The 23821-nt window shown below is 34.1% G+C and overlaps 1 protein-coding gene across 4 annotated transcripts in view; it reads left to right on the top strand.

The window, feature by feature from the left end:
- Nucleotides 1–23821, top strand: part of PCNX4 (pecanex 4) — a 67664-nt gene that overhangs the window by 14247 nt on the left and 29596 nt on the right. For 3 of the 4 annotated variants that reach the window (XM_069092051.1, XM_069092050.1, XM_069092052.1), the window contains 5 exons: nucleotides 1807–2552; nucleotides 7423–7602; nucleotides 7770–8284; nucleotides 8462–8562; nucleotides 8732–8854. In XM_069092051.1, the coding sequence (XP_068948152.1) occupies nucleotides 1864–2552; nucleotides 7423–7602; nucleotides 7770–8284; nucleotides 8462–8562; nucleotides 8732–8854 (1608 nt within the window). In that variant the 5' untranslated portion in view covers nucleotides 1807–1863. The remainder of the gene's footprint in view (nucleotides 1–1806; nucleotides 2553–7422; nucleotides 7603–7769; nucleotides 8285–8461; nucleotides 8563–8731; nucleotides 8855–23821) is intronic. The other variant, XM_069092053.1, reaches the window with a different exon arrangement.

Here is a 23821-nt window from a genome sequence, read left to right as displayed (position 1 = left end):
GGTATTACAAATTGATGTTACAAATATAGATCCCAAGCACCCCATCATTACTGATGTTACAAATTGATTTTACAAACATAGATCCCAAGCACCCCACCAAGAACTTCCTGTATCCATAGATCCAAAAGGACGTTTCTTCCTTGATCTTCTAATTTGCCTAAGATGTCACCATTTTGTCTGTCATTTATACATGGAAGGTTATTTTGGTAAAGTATTTGAGGTGTTGATACATGCATAATTTCTGCCAGCTTACTTTCCAATTTTCTCAGCAGTTTTTGCAAATAATGAGTCTTTACCCCAGTAACTAGGATCCCAGAGTTCATTGAACACAGATTTAATGTTCATTTGCTTTTGTATGTTGTATACTTAATTTCCCCATTGAACACATTTTAAAAAACTTTCAAAATACAAATTCTCACATTAACCATATCTGAAAATGTATGTCTCTTTGTACATTTTAAGTTCATTACTTTGGTCAGGTGATGAGTGGTGTGTTTCTCTTCATTCCTTTGGACTTTTGATTTATCATTGTGTTGATAAGAATTTTCTAAAGACTTAAAGATATTTTTATCTGTAATGTTATATAAATTATTCTCCTAGTTCTGCTCACTTTACTCTGCATCAGTTCATAAAGGTCTTCCTGGTTTCCTCTGAAATTGTCCATTTCATCATTTCTTATGGCATAATGATATCTCTACATTCATATACCACAGTTGTTTAGTTGTTCTGTAATTAGAGAAAACATCTCTCCCCCCATTTCCAATTTTGTGCCTCCCATAAAAAAAGCTGTAATAAATATTTGTGTCCATATAGATCCTTTTCCTCTTTCTTTAATTTCTTTGGGATATAGGCCAAGTAGAGGTATAGCTGGGTTAAAGAATATGCATTTTCCTATTACATTTAAAATAATATAGTTTATATCAGCATTTCTGGGAATACATTGTTTGTGTAATATAGGAAAAGTTCAAACAGCACTTCATTTGGAATAGTAGGATTTAATTTAGTCTCTAACTTTATTATTTCCATGTATAAAACGAAGGGAGTTGGATTAGATGATCCTTAAGGCCCTCTACAACTCTGAATTTTAAGACTCTTTAGAATTTCTGCCTATCTACCCCTATAAAAAATTTATTGAAGGGGGAAACAACTTACAAAGCACAATAGAAAAATGGCTACTGTGGGATATGTGACATCACTGGAAAACCTGAGTTGAGTATATGGGTTTCTAATGAGTATATACAGTTTGTTATTTAAATGACTTGATCTCATTGGTGGGTTGTTTTTAATTTTGGTGCATATTGTAACATGTATATCTGTTCATCCTTTATGATTTTGTGTTGTCTATGTTGTCCCATAGAGCTTGGCATTCTTTTAGATCTTTTAATGTTTTGGATTCCAGTGCAACAGTCTGTCCAGCTATTCTTTCTCACTCTCCTTACCTGATTTTCATTCTTCCTTTTTAAGACTTACGTTTCCTGACACCCTTCACACAACTTTTTATTCACAGAGCATCACTAGAAATATGTTATAGCAGACTTAGACCTGCTCTGCTTCTCTCCGTCACTCACCCCTCGAGTCACAAACCACTCTGATATAGTATGCCAAAATTTGCAAGTATACAGCATCACCAGCAGAGCATTTGTAGGTTTTTTTTTGAATATTTTAAAATACTAAATTACTTAGTTCACTACAATGTAAAATAATAAATATTAGTAGAAAAATATATACCAATAAAATTTTAATTACTTTTAAAAATTTATGAATATGACGTTTTCAAATGTTGATCTTTTTTCTTTTTTTTCTTAGATTGAGGTCTATACAACAGGGAAGATGAGACTTTCACTATATTTCTGAGTAAAAAGAATGGGTCCAGATGTACCTTTACTGAATGATTACAAGCAGGACTTCTTTCTGAAGCGCTTTCCACAAACAGTTCTTGGAGGTCCTCGATTCAAATTAGGCTATTGTGCCCCTCCTTACATATATGTTAATCAAATAATTCTTTTCCTGATACCATGGGTTTTGGGAGGAATAGGAACACTCTTATACCAATTAGACATTCTGAAAGACTATTATACTGCAGCACTTTCAGGTGGATTAATGCTTTTTGTTGCATTTGCCATCCAAATGACAAGTTTATATGCAAGAAAGAAATCAGTGACTATAGAACGAATGCTGAGTCCTGATGCCGTGATGGATGAAGATGAATATGAATCTTCAGGTTGTGCAGATGCTGAAACAATCAAGTTTATAATTCCAGGAAAGAAATTTATGGTCAACACTGTTTTCCATTCTGTTCTTGCTGGAGTAATTTGTGGACTTGGAACATGGTATCTGCTTCCCAACAGAATAACCTTATTATATAGTAACATAGGAGGCACTGTTATGATATTTATCTTTGGATGGGTGACAGTATGCATAGGAGAATATTCATTAATCATAAATACAGCCACTGAGACTGCTACTTTCCAAACACTTGACACTTACGAATTTACTGCTCTCATGAGGCCTCTTTATATTATTTTCTTTATTGCCGTGGATCTTGCACACAGGTAAAAAATTTATAAGTTATCTTATGCCTTCATTTGCTTTAGGCAGATAATATAAATTATAAAATAACTTCCTAAAAGAAAAAAATCATTTAATGTAATAATTCTACCTTTATATGACCATAAAATTAGGTTATAGAATAATGTTTTAAAAGCATAAAACCAGTCTTCCACAGAGTAATATGCTAGGATTGAGGCAATTATCCAGGTAATCTTGGAAGAAGGAAAAAAACTTTTTTTTTTTTTGTCTTTTGGAGGGCAATTGGGGTTAAGTAACTTGCCCAAGGTTACATGACTAGTTTTTTTGTGTGGGTGTTAAGTGTCTGAGGCTGGAACCGAACTCAGGTCCTCCTGATTCCGGGGCCAGCACTTTACTCACTACACCACCTAGCCTCCCTAAAAAACTAATTTTGAATTAAGTAATTGCTTCAAATTTTATACTCACTTCAATAGCATGGTTGAAATCTCTAAGAGTTATTAATGTCATTTTAAAATGAAAAGATGAATTATTTTTATTTTTTAAGCAACAGGTTTTTAAAATTAATTTGTCTCTCATATGTCCCTTTCTTCCCATTGAGCAAGTTTTTTTAAAAATGCCTTAATATATTGCTGCATAATCTGGCAAAATATTCCTGCATTAGCCATGTCCAAAAATATGTCTCTTTCGACGTTTTAAAGTTATCACCTTTTTGTTATGAGATGAATGGAGTATTTTGTCTTTATGCTTTTGGACTTAACATTTTATCATTGCATTGATCAGGGTTTTCTAAAGTCTTTCAGTGTTGTTTTTCTCAATAATGTTAACATTGTATTGTTCTAATTCTTGCTTTCCTCTGTGTCACTTCTTAAAGGTCCTCTCAGTTTCCTCAGAAACTGTCCCTTTCATTACTTCTTGTGGCACAGTAATATCCCGTTGCATTCTTATACCACAGTTTGTTTAGCTGAACGGCTAAACTAGGGGAATAGTTCCCCAATAGGAAGTTACCCCTGTACTTTCCCATTTTTTTCTCTTCTGAAAAAAACAAAAATATTTGTGTCCATATAGATCCTTTTTCTGTTTCTTGGATTTCTTAGCGAAATAGGCCTGGTAATGGCAGACTTGGGTTAAAGGATTTGCAGAGTTGGGTGACTTTTTCCCTTTAGTTCCAAATTGCTTTCCAGAGTGACTGGATCAATTGACAGCTGTACCAATAGTTCACCAGTATACCTGTTTTTCCACAGGCTCCCAAACTTTGTCATTTTCCTTTTTTGTTATCTTTGGCAGGCATGGGATAGTATCGCAGAATTACTTTAATTTGCATTTCTCTTAATTATTAGTGATTTAAAGTCTATTTTTATGTGATAGTTGATGGCATGAATTTTCTTGAAAACTGCCTGTTCATATCTTTTGGCCATTTATCTGTTGGGGAATAGTTTTTAGTCTTATAAATTTGGATTAATTTGGAAATGAGACCTTTATTAGAGAAACATTGCAAAGAATTTTTTTCCTGTTACTTATTTCCTTTCAAATTTTTACTACATCAGAATTTTTGATGCAAAACCTTTTTACTTTTAAATAACTGAAACTGTCCATATGATTTTTTCCAACTAGTTAATGGTTTTTATTTTTTTAATATTCTGTGCAATATTTTCATAAATATTTTTAAATAGATGAGATTTAAAATTGGTAATGTAACTAATCTAGCTCTCTGTGTTAATACTAATTCATAAAAGAACCAGACATGAATCTTTTGATGAAAGTAGTGTTAGTACAGAAAAAAAGTGTTCTTAGTTCCCTATAATTTGTGTGGAAATTTTATTAAATGATAATTATTTTTGCTTGTTCTCCCCTTAGCTTGACTCTTATTTCTCTGTTTCTATAGATTGCAGCTTTCTGTTTTCCAGGTTAGTATCCAGGTAGAACTATAACAGGCACTTAGATATTTTTAGTCAGTAAAATAAAGCTGACTAACTCTTAGTGTCTTTCATTTTTTAAATATAGTCATTCTAGTTATATTATATTTATGAACAAGACTGACTATAATATTTATATAGTCTTAGCACTATGGCAAAAATAGAATGTGTTATTGATGACTTTAGAAGAAAGCATTTTTACATGTTGGTCTCTTTCTGGTGGTACGATTTGCAAAGTTAGAGTAACCAGACAGATTATACTTGAATACTACTTTTAAAAAGTTATGAAGAAATGTATTTTGATGTATATTTATATATGTACCCCCTTAACTAAAGGAAGATTTTTTCTTTTTTTTTTTTTTTTAGTTTTTTTCAGAATCATAATTTACAGAATAGGGTCTTTTTTTTCTTCAGCCTGTAACCCATACCTTGTTTTAAATTGTAATTACAAACCTGATGATATATATCCTGATTTTCATTTGGAAGGTCAGCTCCCTGCAGAGATTTAGTGAAGGTTATAAATATACCATAGTTATTATTCTTTATGCATTTTGCTTATTCCTGAACTAACATTAAAATAAAATTTTGCTAAAAACTTGACTGGATTTAATAGCTATAAGGCACATTTTAGAAGAAAAATTATTGGAAAATTGTTATATTTCTTAAAAAAAAAAGGAATTCAAAGAAAATCATGAAACATCCATGTAACCATCAATGCCAGTGCAAAGTAAAAGCCTAAAGGTTGGTCATTTCTGCTTAGTTAATTAGGGAGAATTAAGGGACACTAATAATATAAATTACACATAAAAATGTTTATGAGAATAGTTATTAACCAAGATTCAAATATATACAGATAGCTCTTCAGGTGAATGTTGTTTTCAGAGGCAGGTGATCACCAAATGAAACATTTTATCTTTTAAGATAATTATAGGAAATCTGAAAAACCAGAACAGATGGTATGCCATCTGTTTTTAAGATATGAATAAATGATTGCCTATTTTTAATAATACTTTACTGTAGTCTTATTTAATCATCATAATAAGCAAGTACTGTATATTCATCATATATGATTTTTCATCATCTAAGTTGGTTGATTTAAAGAACACCAAAACGAAACTGTTCAGTTTCCATTGGTATGTTACTATTTTATATGTGAATTTTTTCTAAAATATACCTCCATGTTGTTGTAGCATTTTGAGGTTTACAAAATCTTTTTTCACAACAATAAAAAAAATAGGTAGTACATGCTTCATTACCCTCTTTTGCAGATGAAGTAACTAAGCCCCTCAAAGCTAATTGGCTTAACTAAGGACTACAGCCAATAAGTGACTGAACCAGGTCTCCTTATTCATGGACTAACATTCCTTCCACTTCACATAACCTGGTTTGATATTTTTCCCCCAAGGTTAAAGAATTTTCCCTTTCTAGAACATTATCAAAGATAATTTCTTGAATGAATAAAAGTAAGTTTAAATATTTTTCCCAATAAAAAAAAGAAAGGATCACATTATAAATGCAAATTACAAAACAACTGAATTTCCCACTGCAGTAGACTAACTGACTTTTGATTAGTCATAAAACTACTGCTTCCACAGAGAGATCTTTCCATGCCAATGTTGGGTATTTTTTTCTTTTGTCTTAATATAAACAACATTGAATTAAGTCATGATTTGAATGAACATATATGCAGAACGTGAAATTATATTTAAGCAGAATGGCTTTGAACGATTTAATGTAAGATTTTTTTTCTACACAGCTATGGTTTTTCCATTGACTTGTTTTAGATGATATCATTGCTTTTTATGGCTAAAGTATTTTCTTCTAAGAACTAAATGAAATTAGTTTTAAAAGTTAGCGCTGTGACTGCACCTGTACAATCTATACCAAATTGCTTTCCTTTTTGAGGAGGGAAGAGGAGGAAGAAAATTGGGAACTCAAAATTTTTAAAAAAATGTTGAATTTTTGTTTATGTATAAAAAAATTAAATATCAAAAATTAAAAATTTCAAAATATTACCAGCATTAGAAACTATTGAAAAAGAATTCAGTCTTACACTGTTACTCCTAAGTTCATGTTTCCTTTGTTCAAAACATGTAAAGGACATGCATTCTCCTACTTCAGAGGAAGTAATATCACTGTGCTCTCTCCCCCTTTTTCCCTCTCTGCTTTTCATTAATCTCTTTCTGATATATTGCTATGTACTTGCGTAGCATAGTTAGTGGTGTTATCTTGGCTTTTATTATTTTCTTGACTTTATTCATTGAGCTCAAGGTCTTCAAAGCTCTGTTTATGGTTCTCTTTCCTATTGGAAATTTGGAGGTAGAGGATCTTTTGCACAGGTTAGCATCTTTGCCTTTGGTTAAATTGAACTCAGCTAATTGACTTTAAGGGTATTCATTCATAAATAATTCATGTTTAGGATTTTTATTCTTAAATATTAGAATTGTGCTGTATGTGTAGGTTTGGGGAATTATCTGCAATTATTTGTATGTGTTTCTTTTTCTGGAAAGAGCCTTCATTATGGACCATGGCATAGGAGAAAGATCACTGGAAGACTGGAAGTCAGGACCTGGGTTTTAAATCTAGCTCTGCCGTTTACTGGTTCTGTGACCTGTATTACATTGTAAACTCTTTGAGGTCAGGGACTATCTTTTGCCTCTTTTTGTATCTCCAGTCCTTAGCAAAGTACCAGGAACATAGCAGGTGCTTAAGAAATGTTTATTAAATGAATGAATGACCTTGTGCAAGTCAGCTAACCTTACAAAGAGGGCCTTAGTCTCCTTTTCTATAAAATGAGAGTGTTGGAATAGATAATTCCAACTCGGTTCAATTTGACAAATATCATAAGTGTCAACTACATTCTAGGCACTGCCCTGGAGATACAAAGACAAAACCATTCCTACCTTCAAGAAACTTAGATTCTACTGAAATGCCATGTAATGATTTTGTGTGTGTGTAATTTTGAATTTTTTTCTTGTAGGTTTACAGTTAATGTACCAGCTCTAGAGCAAATCAATCAAATTTTGCACATCTTATTTGTATTTTTGCCCATTCTGTGGGCACTGGGGACCCTGCCCCCACCTGATGCGCTTTTTCTGTGGGGAATGGAGCAGGTTTTGGAGTTTGGTCTTGGAGGGTCACCTATGTCCAGCCACCTAAGGTAAATTTATTTTGGAAAATGTTTTTGGAAGAGTTATAACATTTTTCTTTCTTTTTTTTTTAATTTTGTGAATGCCTTTTGCTTTTATATTACATTGATTTCCAAATAAATATGAACCTTCTCTTGTAACAGTGTTACAGAAATCTTTTTTTTTCTTTTCTTCACAGGTTAATAGTAATGTTTCTTGTTTCTGCTGGAACAGCTATAGCATCCTATTTCATTCCCAGCACTGTTGGTGTGGTACTTTTCATGACTGGATTTGGATTCTTACTAAGTCTTAACCTAAGTGTAATTGGTCATTCTGTACTTGAAGGCAAAATCAGACAGAGAACTTCAGGCAAATCTAAGACTCTGCTTAATAGTTCAAAAAAACAGTTTGGGTGGTGGGAATGCCTTTTTTATTTCATTTTACTAGTTTTAGCACTAATTGAAACTAGCCTTCTGCATTTCTTTGCTGGTTTTTCAGGCTTTTCCAAAACCAGCCCTCAGACTATTGTTAGTTATATTTTGATGGTACTATTTATAGTAACATGGCTACTTAGGGAAGTTCAAAGTGTATATCTGTTTGGAATTTTCCGAAATCCTTTCTATACAAAGGATACAAGAACAGTGACTGTCTTCTTGGAGAAGCAAGCAAGGCTTCTGAAAGTTGGTGTTGTCAGACGAATATTGCTAACTCTAGGTAGGAAAATCAATTTAACAGCATATTACTAAATTTCTGAATTTTGTAACTAAGTAAAAAGTGGTTTACTTTCATAATTTCTTAGTCAATTACTTGAATTATACAGTTATCAATTTACCAAATTAAATCATGGTAGAAATTATGGCAAAATTTAATTTTTGTTCGTTACTATTTCAGTGTCACCTTTTGCTATGATCGCATTTCTTTCACTTGACAGTTCCTTACACGTACTCCACTCTGTGTCTGTTTGCATTGGATTCACAAGAGCCTTTAGAATGGTAACTTTTGCGTGTTTTTAAAGTATTTTACTATTGCCTATATTTACTATTATATTGAGGAGATGTTTGACTTCTCTAAATATGTATTGTGAAAGAAAGCGAGGGGAATATAATTTTCTTAGAAGGAGTAAATTCTTCCTATTAAAAATTGTCAATGTATTTACTACAGGTATGGCAGTATACAGAAAATGCGTTATTGGAAATGGTAGTTGTATCATTGATGCAGTTATTCATATTCAGTAAAGACTTGTGGTGGAACAGAAGCCTGGATACGGGAACTAGACTTTTATTGGTAAATTTAATTAATTTTAACAACCTAATGCATGCCCCTTCTCTTTTTAAAAATTTTTTTTCAGTTTGAGACTAGACATTCTTATCATTTGACCAGTCCTGTCTTTTGTTAGACTATAGGTTATTTATTTAATATTGGAAGGTTAAAAAAAAGGTTTGGGAATTGTAAACTTTAAAATATTAAACTAGTGTGGTATTATTGAATATATTGAGAAAAAATGAAGTGTTTGGAAATGTTGAAAAGCAGGAGTTTATTTGTAAAGTTAAAAAAAAGATAACCAGCCTACTTTCCAGACTCTAACACTAATGTTCTCCAGCGCACTCAAAATACAAATGAGGTCTTAAGATAGCCACTGATCACTTTGAGTAGGATTATTATGTATATAGGTTGGCAAGAAATTTCTTTGGGAAGCTGAAAGCATTTGATTATCATTAAGCCAGAAGTATTTGATTATCTTTCAGTCAAAAAACAAAAGATAATATATTTTCCTTCATGCAGAATAAGTAGATATTTCTACATAGATCTTTTAGGGGTAGAGAGGTATGTCTTCTTTGAGAATATCATATTAGCTGCTGGAGATAAGTTAGAGACAATAATGAAATTGCATTCTCACTGAAAAATCAGAAATATTTTCCAGAAAGAATTATTTAAAATGTATTAAGGGGAAAGAGATAGAATATTAATAAATTCTGTTTATATATACATGACAGTAGTGCTGAACTTGTTTAAACATTTGTATCTTTTTTCATATACATGTATATTTATAACACAAGTAAGGAGACTTTTTAACCTTGAATATTTAGCAACACTGATGTGTGCTTCCAAATTAATCAAAAGGAAGAAAGGGAGAAGAAAAATTGTGGAGAGAACTATGATGGGAAATAGTAGGAAAATAATCATGTATATAATCATGTCATGTATACCATTGTGTGGATTCCTTTGTGGTGAGGGTTGGACTAGATGGCCATTGAGATTTCTTCCAACTCTCAAATTCTTATTCTGTGCCCCTGCTATGTTCCAGGCATTGTGAAAGGCAGTAGGGATACAGTGGCAAAAATGAAATAGTGCCTGCATATAAAGAACTTATATTCTACTGGGGAGACAAAATTTATGTACATATATAAATACATTCAGAATATATATATATATATAGTGTGTATATATATATTCATATCTATCTGTCTATCTGTCTATCTATCTATCTATCTATCTATCTATCTATCTATCTATCTATCTATCTATCTATCTATAATAGATTTATTTGTTAAGAAGGCTCTCACAGCCAAGAGTAGAGGGTGGTACAGGAAAGGCTTCACATAGGCCATGGCATCACAGCACCGTTTTGAAGGAAATAGGATTTTATAAGAAGGAAGTGAAGTAAGAGAGTATTCCAGGCATGAGGGAAAGTCAGTGCAGACCTAAGAGATGGGAGATGGAGAGGTATGCATAAGGGATGAGAAGCCAGTTTGTTTGGACCATGGAGTATCCAAAGTGGAGTAATGTATAATAGGGCAGAAAAAGTTGTTTGGGGCCAGGTAGTAATGTACTTTAAAAGCTAAAGACAGGACTTTATATTAAGAGGCAGTAGGAAGAAATTGAATTTATTGAATAAAGTCATCTTGGCACTTGTGTGAAAGATATTAGAGAGGGAAGTGCTAGAGACAGGGTGACCAAGAAGGAATGTATTAAAATAGTCGAAAATATAAGTTATGAGGACCTAAATTAGAGTAGTGGCTGTATAAATGGAGATTAAAGGACAGATGGGAGTGGTATTGTAGAGATAGTAATGACAAGATTTGACAACTAAGTCTATGTGCAGGGTCAGGGAAAGTGAGGAGGCAAGAATAATGACAAGATTGCAAAAATGGGTGACTAGAAAGGTGTTGGTGACCCCAGCAGAGGAAGGTGGGTTTGGAGGGAAATATAATAAGCAAGTTGCCCTTGTTGAATTCACATCATTTAACCCATAGGAACATCCTTGGTTATTAAAAGAACTGACAGATGTGATTGTTGATAATGAAAAATGGGGTAGGGGTCCTAAGATTAGAGAAGGAAAATGTACCAACTTTCACAAAAGGGGAATAGAACAGTCTCTAAATTATAGACCATCAAGGTTGATTTTGATTCCTGAGATAACTCTAGAATGGATCATTAAAAATTAATCTTTAATGGTTAGCTAGCATCTCAAAAGGAAAGAGATGATTACAGAGTCAGCATGGCTTCATCAAAAATTAAGCAAGACTAGCCTAATTTTCTGTCCATATCTCTAGTATTTAGGACAGTGCATACATAATGGTATGTCGTACATAGTAAATGTTTAATAAAAGTTCATTCATTGCAAAAATGTGCTAAAATCTTTTTTATAGGATTATTAAACTTTTAAGCATTTATTTATTAAGCATTTACTATGTAACATACACTGTCTTAAGTATTAGAGGTGAGGATAGGAAAAGCAAGATAATATTCTCTGCTGTCAAGGAGGTCGTATTCTTTTTTTCTTTTTTTTCTTGCTTTTTGCAGTCGGGGTTAAGTGACTTGCCCAAGGTCTCACGGCTAGTAAGTGTTAAGCATCTGAGGTCGAATTTGAACTCAGGTCCTCCTGACTCCAGGACCAGTGCTCTAGTCACTGCTCCATCTAACGGTCCCCAAGAATATAGAATATAGAAATATATTCTAATCAGGAGAGACAACACATAGATGATTTTGTGCCTCTCACTACTCTTGAGGAGATGAAGAGATGATAATGCAATTCATGGGATTCCACACTAGTTGGATGGCTAAAATTATAGTAGTCATTTATGCTTCATTGTTCCCAGGGATGATCCCAGAGATCTGTAGTTTGACTTGTGTTTTTTAATGTTTTATTAGTTACTTAGATGAAGTCATAGATGGTATGGTCATTAAATTTGCAGAAAACCAAAGCTAGGAAGGATAAGTAATATTGGATGACAGAGTGTGAATCCTAAAGGATCTTGCCAGGCTGGAACATTGGGCTGAATCTAATAAGAGGAAATTCAGTAGGGACAAATGGAATATATTACCCTTGGGTAAATAAAAGAAAAATCAACCTCTTGAGTATAAGATAGAAGCATTTAAAAATAAACATTCTATAAAAGATCCAGACATTTTAGTGGATTGCAGGCTAAATAGGAGCAAGCAATGGAATGTGGAAGCCAAAAAAGCAAATTCAGAAAGTGATCATTTTGTTTCTTTTTTGTTTATGATTATTCTCTCAGTTTCTTTTTTTTTTTTACCTTATTGTTATAGCCAGCATTTCTAGTACCATGTCAAAGAGAAATGTTGACAAATAGTCATCCTTGTTTCACCACTGAATTTATTTGAAAGGATTATAGTTTATCTTCATTACAACTAAGAGTAGCTCTCTTGGTTTTATATTTAGACTACTTTTTTTAAAAAAAGGTCCATTTATTCCTACTACATTTCCTAAATAATGCATTTTTAGGTTTCTTTTTTTAACAGAAATGGATATTATATTTTGTTGAAAGTTTTTTCTGCATTTATTGATGTAGTCATATATTTTTGTTACTATTACTAGTTAATTAAGTTTATAATTTTCGTATTATTAAACCAACCCTGCATTTTTTACGTAAATCTTAACTTGGCTGTGGTATGTAATCATTGTTATATGTTGTTTTAGCCTCTTTGCTAATATTTTATTTAAAATTTTTGCCTCTGTTTTTGAGGGATACATTTCCGTTTTGAATGCTTCTGTTGGTTATTATTTTATTTGTCAAAACTACATCTGTGTCATAAAAGGAATTTGGTAGAATCCTTTCTTTGCCATTTTTGCAACACTTTATATAGTATTAGAATGAATTTCTTTGAATGTTTGATAGATTCACTTATGAATTCATCTAATCCTGGAAAATTTTTATTTGGAGGTTCATTTATAGCTTGTTCTATTTCTTCCTCTGAAATGGTATTATTTTAAATTCTCTGTTTCTTCTGCTAATTCGAGTATTTTGTAGTTTTGTAAATACTCATTTAATATTTCATTTAAATTGTTGGTTTTGTTCATATATATGTTAGGAATATAGTTAGGAAGAATAATTTCTAATCATATCCTTTGTTCTTCATATGTTCTGAATTCTGCTTTCTCATTTTAGATACTAGTTTTCCTCATTCATCCTTTTAATCAAAATAACTAATGGTTTCTCTATTTTATTAGTTTGGTGTTTTCCCTCCCAAGAACAGCTACAAATATTCAATAGGTTTCTGGGTTTTTGTTTTAACTATGTTAATTCTTTAATTTTTGAGACTTCTTTTTTGGTGTTTAAATTTTTTATATTTGTTCATTTCTTGGTATTTTTAATTGCATTCCCAATTCATTATTCTGTCTTTCTCTTTTTTGTCAGTAAAAAAGTGTTTAGGAATATGAAATTTCCCCTAAGTACTGCTTTGGCTACATCTCAAAAATGTTAGAATGTTGTCATTATCTTTAATGTAATTATCAGTAGTTTTTATGATTATTGACCCAATAATTCTTTATGTAAGTTACTTAGTCTTTAGTTGATTTTTAGTATTTTTTCATTGGCCTTTTATTTAATATATCATTACAATCTAATCAGTAAAGAATGTATATAATATTTCTGCTTCTCTGCATTTGTTTGTGAGATCTTTATGTCTTAAGACTTGATCAGTTTCTGTAATGATGCCATGTGCAGCTTATAATATTTATATATGTATACATACATACATACACACATATATATATTTATATGTAGACATACACACAAATACTTATTTCTATTTCCATCTAGTAATGTCCAGAGGGTGTCTCTTACTTAATTTTGCTAAAATTATAAGGACATTAATTTCTTTCCTATTTATTTTTTGGTTAGATTTATCAAGAGTTGGTAGGGGTAATTTAAGCTCCCCCACTATTATAGTTTTATTGTCTATTTCTCCTTGTAATTCATTTAGTTATTCCTTTAAGTCTTTAAAAACCATTGGGTGTTATCTGAGTTCATCATCTCAGTTACTCTTTCAGAAAAATGTAGTTTCTCTTTTCATTTTCTTAATTGTCTGTTTTTGCTGGTGCCTCCTCTGAAATCATTGCTACGCCTTCTTTGTATTTAGCTGGGGCAAAATAGATTTTGTTCCAATCCCTTATTTTTACTTTTTGTTACTCATTTTGTTTTTGTTTGTTTGTTTGTTTGTTTGTTTGTTTTTTAAGCAATCAGGGTTAAGTAACTTGCTCAAGGTTACACGGCCAGTTATTTCTGGGTGTGGTGCTGAGTGTCTGAGCCCGGGATTCGATCTCCAGGTCGTCCCAACACTGGAGCTGGTGCTCTTACTCGCTGAGCCACCTGGCTGCCCCTAAGCAATTGGGGTTAAGTAACTTGCTCAAGGTTACACGGCCAGGTGTTTCTGGGTGGGTGCTAAGTGTCTGAGCCTGGGATTTGATCTCCAGGTCTTCTCAACACTGGAGCCGGTGCTCTTATTTGCTGTGCTACCTGGCCGCCCCTACTCATTTTGTTTTAAGGGTGTTAGATTTTGCATTCTTCTAATCTGTTCCATTTGTGGGCAAATTCATCCATATCAGTTTATTGTTTAGTTTATACACACACACATACACATATATACATATATATGTATGTATAATATATATATAAAACACTAAGTAATATATAATATAAGTTAATTGTTTCCCTCCATTCTATTGTCTTTTCCTTTTTCATCTCTATGTACCTCTTTCCATATTTATTTCAAATTGTTACCCTTTGTATTTTGCCTTTTATCCTTTACTTCACCTTCTTTTCTGCAGGCTGAAAGTTTTGCTTATGTTAATACCTTCCTGTATTTTTTTTGTCACGTCTGATTCTTTATGACCCTTTTGGGTTATTCTTGTCAAAGATGCTGGAGTGGTTTGTCATTTTCTTCTCCAGCTCATTTTGCAGACGAGGAAACTGAGGCAAACAGGGTTAAGTACTTGCCCAGGGATGTCTGAGGCCATATTTGAACTCAATTAGTCTTCCTGACTCTGGTCCTGTCACTTTACCAACTGTGCTGCTGCTGTTCCTGTATTTACCTATACTCATATTCGCCTTTCCTTCTTTCTGTTCCTATCTCTATCCTTGCTAAATTGAATACATGCTTACACTAAACTATTTGTATGTATGTTTGTGTTCTGTCCTCTTTTGACCTGTTTAGATGAAAATGATCTGAGGGGCGACTAGGTGGCTCAGTGAATAAAGCACTCACTGGCCTTGGAGTCAGGAGGACCTGGGTTCAAATGTGGCCTCAGACACTTATCACAAAAACTAGCTATGTGACCTTGGGCAAGTCACTTAATCCCAATTGCCCTCCGCCCCCCCAAAAAAAGAGATGAAAATGATCTTCAAATGACACTTGCCCCCTTCACTCCTTCCATGTTTGCATGTAGTTCTGCTAACTTAACCTAATTCTTTGTCTTAACAAGTTATCCCATCTACCTTTAATGTATCCTTCTCTTCTCCCCCCCCCCAACAGCTTTTCTTTATGTTTGCATCTTCAAAACCTAACAAAAGTATTTACAGGTATTTTGTTATTTTGTCTCACCTGACTATTTCTTTGACTCACCTTGTGACATTGGAATTCCAAAAGAATCCCCCTTTAGTATTGCATTTTTCCTTTAGAATGCAAACAGTTTATCTTTCTGATTGTTGACTTGTAGCTACTTTTTAAAAATTTTTCTCTTGACTTGTGTTATTCATATTTATAAAGTTCCTTTTCAGCTCTTGTTTTTTTCAGGAATATTTGAAAAGCTACCATTTCATTGAAAAGTCATTTCTTTCGTTGTAGGATTATATTTATTTTTGCTAGATATGTTATATGTATTGGTGACTTTTGTCTTTTGCCTTTTGGAATATCTCATTCCATGTTTTCTGCTCCTTTAAGATGATAGCTGCTATGTCTTACACAAGCTTGATTGTGCCACTTCCTTAATATTTAAATTCTTTATTTCTGACTGCTTCAAATATATTTTTCTTTCATATGGAAGTGCTACATTTTAGCAGTGATATTGCTGGGAGTTTTCATTTTGGAGTTCCAGGATGTGACCAGTGGATTCTTTCAGTTTTACCCTACTCCCTTGTTCTAATATGTCTGGGCAGTTTTCTTTAAAGATCTCTTGAAGTAGAATATCTAGTTTTTTGCGTGGAGGGGTTGATGTTATATTTCACTTAATCCTATGATTCTTAAATTATCTCTCTTTTACCTAATTTTCCTTGATCTAATTCCTAATTGTTTTTAATATGAGATATCTTATATTTTCCTCTATTTTCTTTTCACTTTGTTTTTAAAATTCTTGTTGTCTCCTAGGGTCATTAATTTCAATTTGGTCCATTTTGATTTTTAGAGAAGTTATTACTAGGATAAAGTTTTATACCTCTTTTGTTAAGCCATTGATCTTTTTTTGTAGTTCTCTCTTCCATTTCTTTTATAATATCCTCATTTTTTATAACATCTTATTTTAAGCTTGTGCATTTGTTCTTCAAATAATTCCATGTGTTCTTATGGGCAAACATTTTTTTTTCTTTGAGATTTTGATCAAAGGTTTTTAAGTTAGTGTTCTCTTCTAGGTTTATTCCTTGGCCATCCCTGGCATCATAAAAGTACTTTTTAATTTTTTTACTGTTATTGTTTACTCATTTTTGTTGCTGAGGCCTCCGGGGTTAAGTTCTAAATCTCCCCTAATCTCAGGATCAAATCAATTTAAGGGCTTTTACCCAATGAGTCTTCTTTCATCATGAACACTAAAGCTCTCCTCTACTGTTATCAGACTTAGTTGAAACCCTTTGAATGAGAAGAGAGGGGCAGAATAGAATTTTTCTTTAGTTGTCAGTTAAATCCCAGGATGTCCACTTCTGGTGGAAGAGACTTAGTTGAGGTCTTTTGTTTGTGGAAGGTGGAGAGGTTAAGGTCTTTTTCTTCTGCCTTTTTTTTTTAATCAATAGTCATTGTAGAGATTCATTTGTTTTCCTTAGGTATGTTTTTAATTTTGTTTTATTTTTTTTCCACTTAGCAGCAAAGTCTGTCTTTCATTTTAATCCTCTAGTGGATTCCTTCCTGCTGACACAGTTGAGAATTTTAAAGTGAATTTTCCCACTGGGAATTTCTTACCATTGGTGATCTGGATCGTATTTGCTGCTGTCTAAGGGCTTAAGCATTTAGTAATCTGGTTGTTTAATGGTGTAATAAAGCTGAGTTATATTATTTCCTTCTACCATTTTTCAAATGTGAAGGATAAAATATAAGTCCACATAAATCATCAGCATTTCCATAAAATACCAACAAGAACCAGCAGGAAGTGAAAAAGAAAAAGCATTTAAAATTACTATAGAATGTATAAAATACTTGGGAATCCTTTTTTTTTTTTTTTGCTTTTTGGAGGGCAATTGGGGTTAAATGACTTGCCCAAGGTCACACGGCTAGTTTTCGTGTGTGTAAGTGTCTGAGGCCGGATTTGAACTCAGGTCCTACTGACGCCAGGGCCACCCCAAGGGGATCCATTTTTCTCACATAAGAATCTATGATTATAAACAACCATTTGCAGAAATAAAGACATCTAAATAATTGGAAAAATATTAATTGCTCGTGGGTAAGGTGAACCAATATAATAAAATTTCAGAACTACTTAATTTAGTATACATGTTCAGTGCCATACCAATCATACTACCAAAGGATTTTATTACAGAACTATAAAAATAATAATCAAATTCATATGGAAAAAAAGGTCAAGAATCTCATGAGAAATAATAATAAAAATGTATAGGGATGAATGTGTCTTACACATGCCAGATCTCAAACTATACTACAAATTGGTAATTATTTTTTTTATTAATTTGTTTGTTTCCTTTTAGTTTACAGGATTCAATTCCACAATTCCTTGAGTTTCACATTTTGTCCCCCTCCCTTCCCCACCATGGCGGCATATAGTCAAGTATAGGATCTGTAAATACTTTCACATTATACATTAGTCAGTTTATAAAGATGGCTTGTATCAGATGGAATGAAAAATGGTAAAGAGGACATAAAACCAAACAAGAAAAGGAAAAAGATCAGGTATTTGCTTCCATCTGGATATAAACTCAGTTCTTTCTAGTTCTTTCTCTGGATGCACACATTTCTCTCCATTATGAGTCTTTTGGGATTGACTTATATCACTGCATTGCTGAGAAGAGTCCAGTCTATCAAAGTTGGTCATCACACATACGTTGTGTCTGTAATTGTTTACATATTTCTTCTGGTTCTACTCTTCTCACTCAGCATCAGTTCGTATAAGCCTCTCCAGGTAAATATGAAGACCGTCTGCTCCTCGTTTCTTATAGCACAATAGTATTCCATAACATGCATATACCACAACTTGTTCAGCCATTCCCCAATTGATGGGCACCCCCTTAATTTCCAATTCTTTGCCACCACAAAAAGAGCTGCTATAAACATTTTTGTGTATATGGGTCTTTCTCCCACTTCTATGATCTCTTTGGGATATAACCCTAGGAGTGGTATTGCTGGGTCAAAGGATATGAAAGTATTTATAGCCCTTTGGGCATAATTCCAGATTGCTCTCCAGAAAGGCTAGATCAGTTCGCAACTCCACCAGCAATGCATTAGTGTTCCAATTTGCCCACATCCTCTCCAGCATTTGTCATTTTCCTTTTTTTTGTCATCTTAGCCAATCAGACTGGTGAGATGTGGTACCTCAGAATTGTTTTGATTTGCATTTCTCTAATCAACAGTGATTTAGAGCATTTCTTCATGTGCTTATAGATATCTTTAATTTCTTTCTCTGAAAATTGCCTGTTCATATTATGACTTGTATTCTTAAAGATTTGACTCAATTCTCTGTATATTTTAGAAATGAGTCCTTTGTCAGAGACGTAGGTTGTAAAGATTCTTTCCCAATTTACCACCTCCCTCTTAATCTTGGTTACATTGACTTTGTTTGTACAGAAGCTTTTCAATTTCATGTAGTCAAAATTATCCATTTTACATTTTATGATGTTCTCTAATTCTTGTTTAGTCATAAAGTCTTTCCCTCTCCACAAATCTGACAGGTAAACTATTCCTTGTTTTACGAGACTGCTTACAGTATCAACCTTTATACCTAGATCATGCACCCATTTAGACTTGATTTTGGTATACGGTATTAGATAATGGTCTATGCCCAGTTTCTGCCATACTATATTCCAGTTTTCCCAGCAGTTTTTGTCGGATAGTGAATTCTTATCCCAAAAACCAGGGTCTTGGGGTTTATCAAACAATAGATTACTATAGTCATTGACTTCTGAATCTCATGTGCCTAATCTATTCCATGATCCACTCTATTCCTCACCCAGTACCAAGTAGTTTTGATGACTGCTGCTTTATAATACAGATTGAAATCTGGTATAGCTAGTCCACCTTCCCTAGAATTTCTTTTCATTAATTCCCTTGATATTCTGGACCGTTTATTCTTCCAAATGAATTTTGTTACTATTTTTTCTAGCTCTATAAAGTAGTTTTTTGGTAAATTAATTGGTATCAAAGTGGTAATTATTGAAGTAATTTAGTGTTGTTTAGAACATGAATCTATCAGTGGAACAGATGAAGATCACAGTATAGAGAAACAAACATATTTAATTCCTCAGTATTCAGTAAACACAAGATATAAGCTACTAGAACAGGGACTCACTATTTGACTACTGGGAAAATTAGATAGCTGTATGGAAGAAATTAAATTTAAACTAACACTTCACACCTTATTTCAAAGATAAATTACATATGAGTGTGTGACCTAGATATAAAAGGTTACATCATATGCAAGTGAGAGAAACTTGGAAAAAGTAACTGTATATCAGACCTATGAATAGGAGAAAAATTAATGACCAAATAAGGGATAGAATCACAAAAGATAACATCAATGAGTTTGATTAGGTAAAATTAAAAAGATTTTGTACAAACAAGTCTAATAAAGTTAACATTAAAAGACAAATGATCAACTAGAAAAAAAAATCTTCATAACAAGTTTCTCTGATAAAGGTCTCATTTCCAAGCTATTATAAGGAAGGAATCAGTCCTTTATTGATAAATGATCTAAGGATATGAACAGATGATTCTCAAGGTCAGAAATCCAGCCTGTTTTCCCTATCTTGACCCCTTGGGTGAATTAGTTCAACTCTGCACTGACTTCATAAATCCCTACTAGGTGCTTGATAAATATTTGTTGATTGATTATTCTTTTTCTATATAAAATCAGCAATCTTTAACAGGACCTATTTGTCATGTCATATAATGAGTCTGGAAATTTTTTGATGAGATTTCTGTTTCTTCTAGCTTCTCATTTGGCCTCAGTCAAACTGAGACCTATTGAAGACCTTAACTTGAAAAGACCAAGGTCCTCCAATGCATCCTGGGCTATCTCCAGTTCTGATCTATATCTGGCCACTTGTCACAGATGGCTCTGGTGGAGAAAGTGAGGCTGGTGCCTCCCTCGCTTAAATACAATTCACTTGCTTGTCTTGGCATTACCTTCCTGTCATGATGGCATCACTTTCCTTATGACCTTTATTGAGATTGAAGGACAAACAGCAAGCAAGCAAGCAAACCAATCTGCTTAGCCTTGAATTACTCCCACCATTTGCCACCTTCATCCCTATGCATATGCCTTTGAATGAAGGCAAAAAAAATAATGCAACTATTCTGACCAGGTCCACAACAAATTGTGTTATACAACTTGAATGGGCATTCACTGCTGCTAGAAAATCCTATGCTTTTGATATAAATTCACATCCCACTTTGCATAGCAACTTTTCCAAGCCTTTTCATCATTATTCAGACTTCCCATAGCTGCCCCTTCTCCCCCCTCATCTGAGATCCTTGCTTCTTATTTTACCGAAAAAATTGAAGCCATTCTCCATAAAGTCCCTTTTCTCCCCCTTCCTCATCTGTCACTCAGATGCCTTCCACCACTATTTCCTCCTTCACCCCTGTCTCACTTGATGATGGCCTTGCTCCTTAAAAAGAGCCCCATCTACCAAGCAATCCCATTTCATCCCACCTCCAACAAAATGCCCCTTTTATCATGCCCACTCTGTCACTTTGTCATTCCTTACTTCCTACAAACATTCCATGTTTCCCTCATCCTGAAGAAACCCTCTCTTGATCTTTCCATCCCCATTAATGATCATCATCTATCTCTTCTTCCCTTTGTGACTGAACTTCATGAAGCAGCCATCTGTAGTCGATACCTCCATTTTTTCTCCTCTCTCTTCTTCACCCCTTATGATACGGCTTCTGACCTTATTCCACCAAAATTCTCCCAGTATTGCCAGTGATCTCTTAGCTGCTAAATCCAGTGTCTTTTTCTCAGTCTTCAGCCTCTCTTGAGCCTTTGATACTGTTGATCACCTTTCCCTTCTTGACACTCTAGATTCTCAGGACACTACTCTTTCTTGATTCTCCTCCTTCCTGCCTAGCCATTCCTTTTCTTGTGCTAGTTCCTCATCCAGATCATGCCCTCTAACTATAGGTACTCCACAGGGTTGACATGGACTTTCTTCCCTTTTCCATCAGTACTGCTTCACTTGGTGATCTCGACTCCCATGGATTTACTTACCATCTCTATGCTGATGACTTTCAAATTCACCTATCCTGTTCTAATTTCTCTGCTCTTCTGATCTCACATCTCCAGTTGCCTTTTATACATGTCAAACTAGATGTCCAATAGACATCATAAACTACATACTACATACATTTCCCCCAAACTCTCCCTTCCTTATTACTATAGAGGGTAATACAATCTTCCCAGTCCCTCAGGATCTCAACCTAAGCATCATACTGGATTCCTCACTATCTGTCACCTCCCATAGGCAATCTGTTGTCAGGGCCTGTCAGTTTTCTTCTGCATTGTCTCTTCAATATACCCCTTTCCTGTCAGCATTCTAATGTAGCCCCTTATCACCTCATACTTGGACTAATGCAATAGCCTGCTGGTGAGTCTACCTGCCTCAAGACTATACCCCCTTCCATCCTCCATTCAGTCACTATAGTAATTTTCTTAAGGCACAAATCAGACTCCGTTGGCTCCCTATCACTTCCAGGATCAAAGAAAAAATACTTTACAATTCATATCCCTTTGTAACCTAACCCCTCCTACTTTTTCAGTCTTCTTATACTTTATTTCCCATCACACACTCTTCAGTTCAGTGACACTGGCCTTCTGGCTGTTCACCATCAAGATGTTCCATCTCTTGGCTCCTCGCATTTTCTTTAAGCAGTCCTGCCTACCAGGAATGCTCACTCCTCAGTTCTACCTCCTGATTCCTTCCTTTTTAGTTCCACTTAAAATCTCATCTTTTACAGAGAGCCTTTCCCAGTCTCTTAATTCGAGTGCCTTCCCTCGGTTAATTATTTCCTGTTTGTCCAGTATGTAACTTATGTTGTATATATTTATTTTCATGTCCCCCTTTTATATTTTAAGTTCCTTACAAGGACCATCTTTTGCCTCTTTTGATATATCTAGCACTTTGCACGGTGCCTGGTAAACAGTAGGTGCTTGATAAGTGTTTATTGGTTGATTATTCTTTCTTTATATAAAATCAGCTGTCTTTAACATGATCTGTCTCTCACGTCGTATAATGAGTCTGGAAATTTTTGGTGAGATTTCTAACTCTTCTAGCTTATCATTTGGCTTCAGTCAGATTGAGACCTGTTGAAGACCTTAGCTTGAAAAGGCCAAGATCTTTCAGAGCATCCTGGGCCATCTCCAGTTGTCCTGATCTATATCAGGACACAAATGGCTCTGGAGGAGAAAGTGAGTCTGGTGACTTTGTACAACCCTTCCTCACATAAATCCAGTTCACTTGCCTGTCATGGCATCACCTTCCTGATGTCATGGTTCTCTTAGAGAATGAAGGACAAACAGCAAGCTTATTATTTACAACCAGATAATTAGGGAACTTCACTATCTGATACCACCCCAGATGATGTGATCAGCACCTTTTGCAAGCATATGGTTTAGAAAATTCAATGTTTATTTACAAGTCCATGAAAAGAAATAGAAACCACGTTAAATAACATTATCTACCAGTTACTTTTCCCCAGAGATCTGTATAGTATAACCCACTTAGTTATATACTAAGCAAAGGACCCAGTATGTATGTCTTCCACCCTCCAGTCTAAGATAAGGTAATATTTATTTTCTGGGCAAACAAGGTCAAAAAGTTGGCTTTTACTTTGGGACTTGACTAAAAATAATAAAACATCAAATAAATAATTCTGTTGACTGACATTCATATGCTCATGACTTTGGAAATTCAAGGGGAAAAATGGTATGTCAGTTGAAGAAGATGATTGAAGCAATGACTCCAAAGTTGTTTAGAATTAGAAAGAATCTTTCCTTAGATTTCATACTTCATTTCTCTCTATGAGGCAAAATAACTGGCTGTTTCTCCCCTTCTCTTTACCCTCAAACAGAAGTTTTAAGGAATAAATGATGTAAAAACCTAGGTAGTTTATAAAGAGACAAGTGTCTTCAATACTCACTGTTTACTCCAACATAATCTAGCAGCAAACATTAGGAAGGGGAAAAAAAGAGGGAGAGAGAGAAGTTTTATGAGTGCTATTATCTCATTTGTGGTAGGTGCTGTATTATCCCCATTTTACCATTGAGGAAACTGAGGCAAAGTTAAATGATACTCCCAGGGTCACATAGCTGTCTGAGGACAGATTTGAATTCAGTTCCTTCTGACTTGAGACAGCTCTTTATCCACTGTGCTTCTTAGCTGCTGTCAAGAGGACAGACACGGGGTGGCTAGGTGGTGCAGAGAATAGAGCACCAGCCCTGGAATCAGGAGGACTTGGGTTCGGATCCGGCCTCAGACACCTAACACAAAAAATAGCCGTGTGACCTTGGGCAAGTCACTTAATCCCAGTTGCCCTCCAAAAAGCAAAAAAAGGGGGAAGGGGATTTCCCACTGCCCA

The sequence above is a fragment of the Petaurus breviceps genome, unplaced genomic scaffold, assembly GCF_028583685.1.
Source record: "Petaurus breviceps papuanus isolate PSGF00001 unplaced genomic scaffold, PetGlider_PUasm1.0 189, whole genome shotgun sequence".
NCBI lineage: Eukaryota > Metazoa > Chordata > Mammalia > Diprotodontia > Petauridae > Petaurus > Petaurus breviceps.
This window is presented reverse-complemented; position numbering and strand designations above follow the sequence as displayed.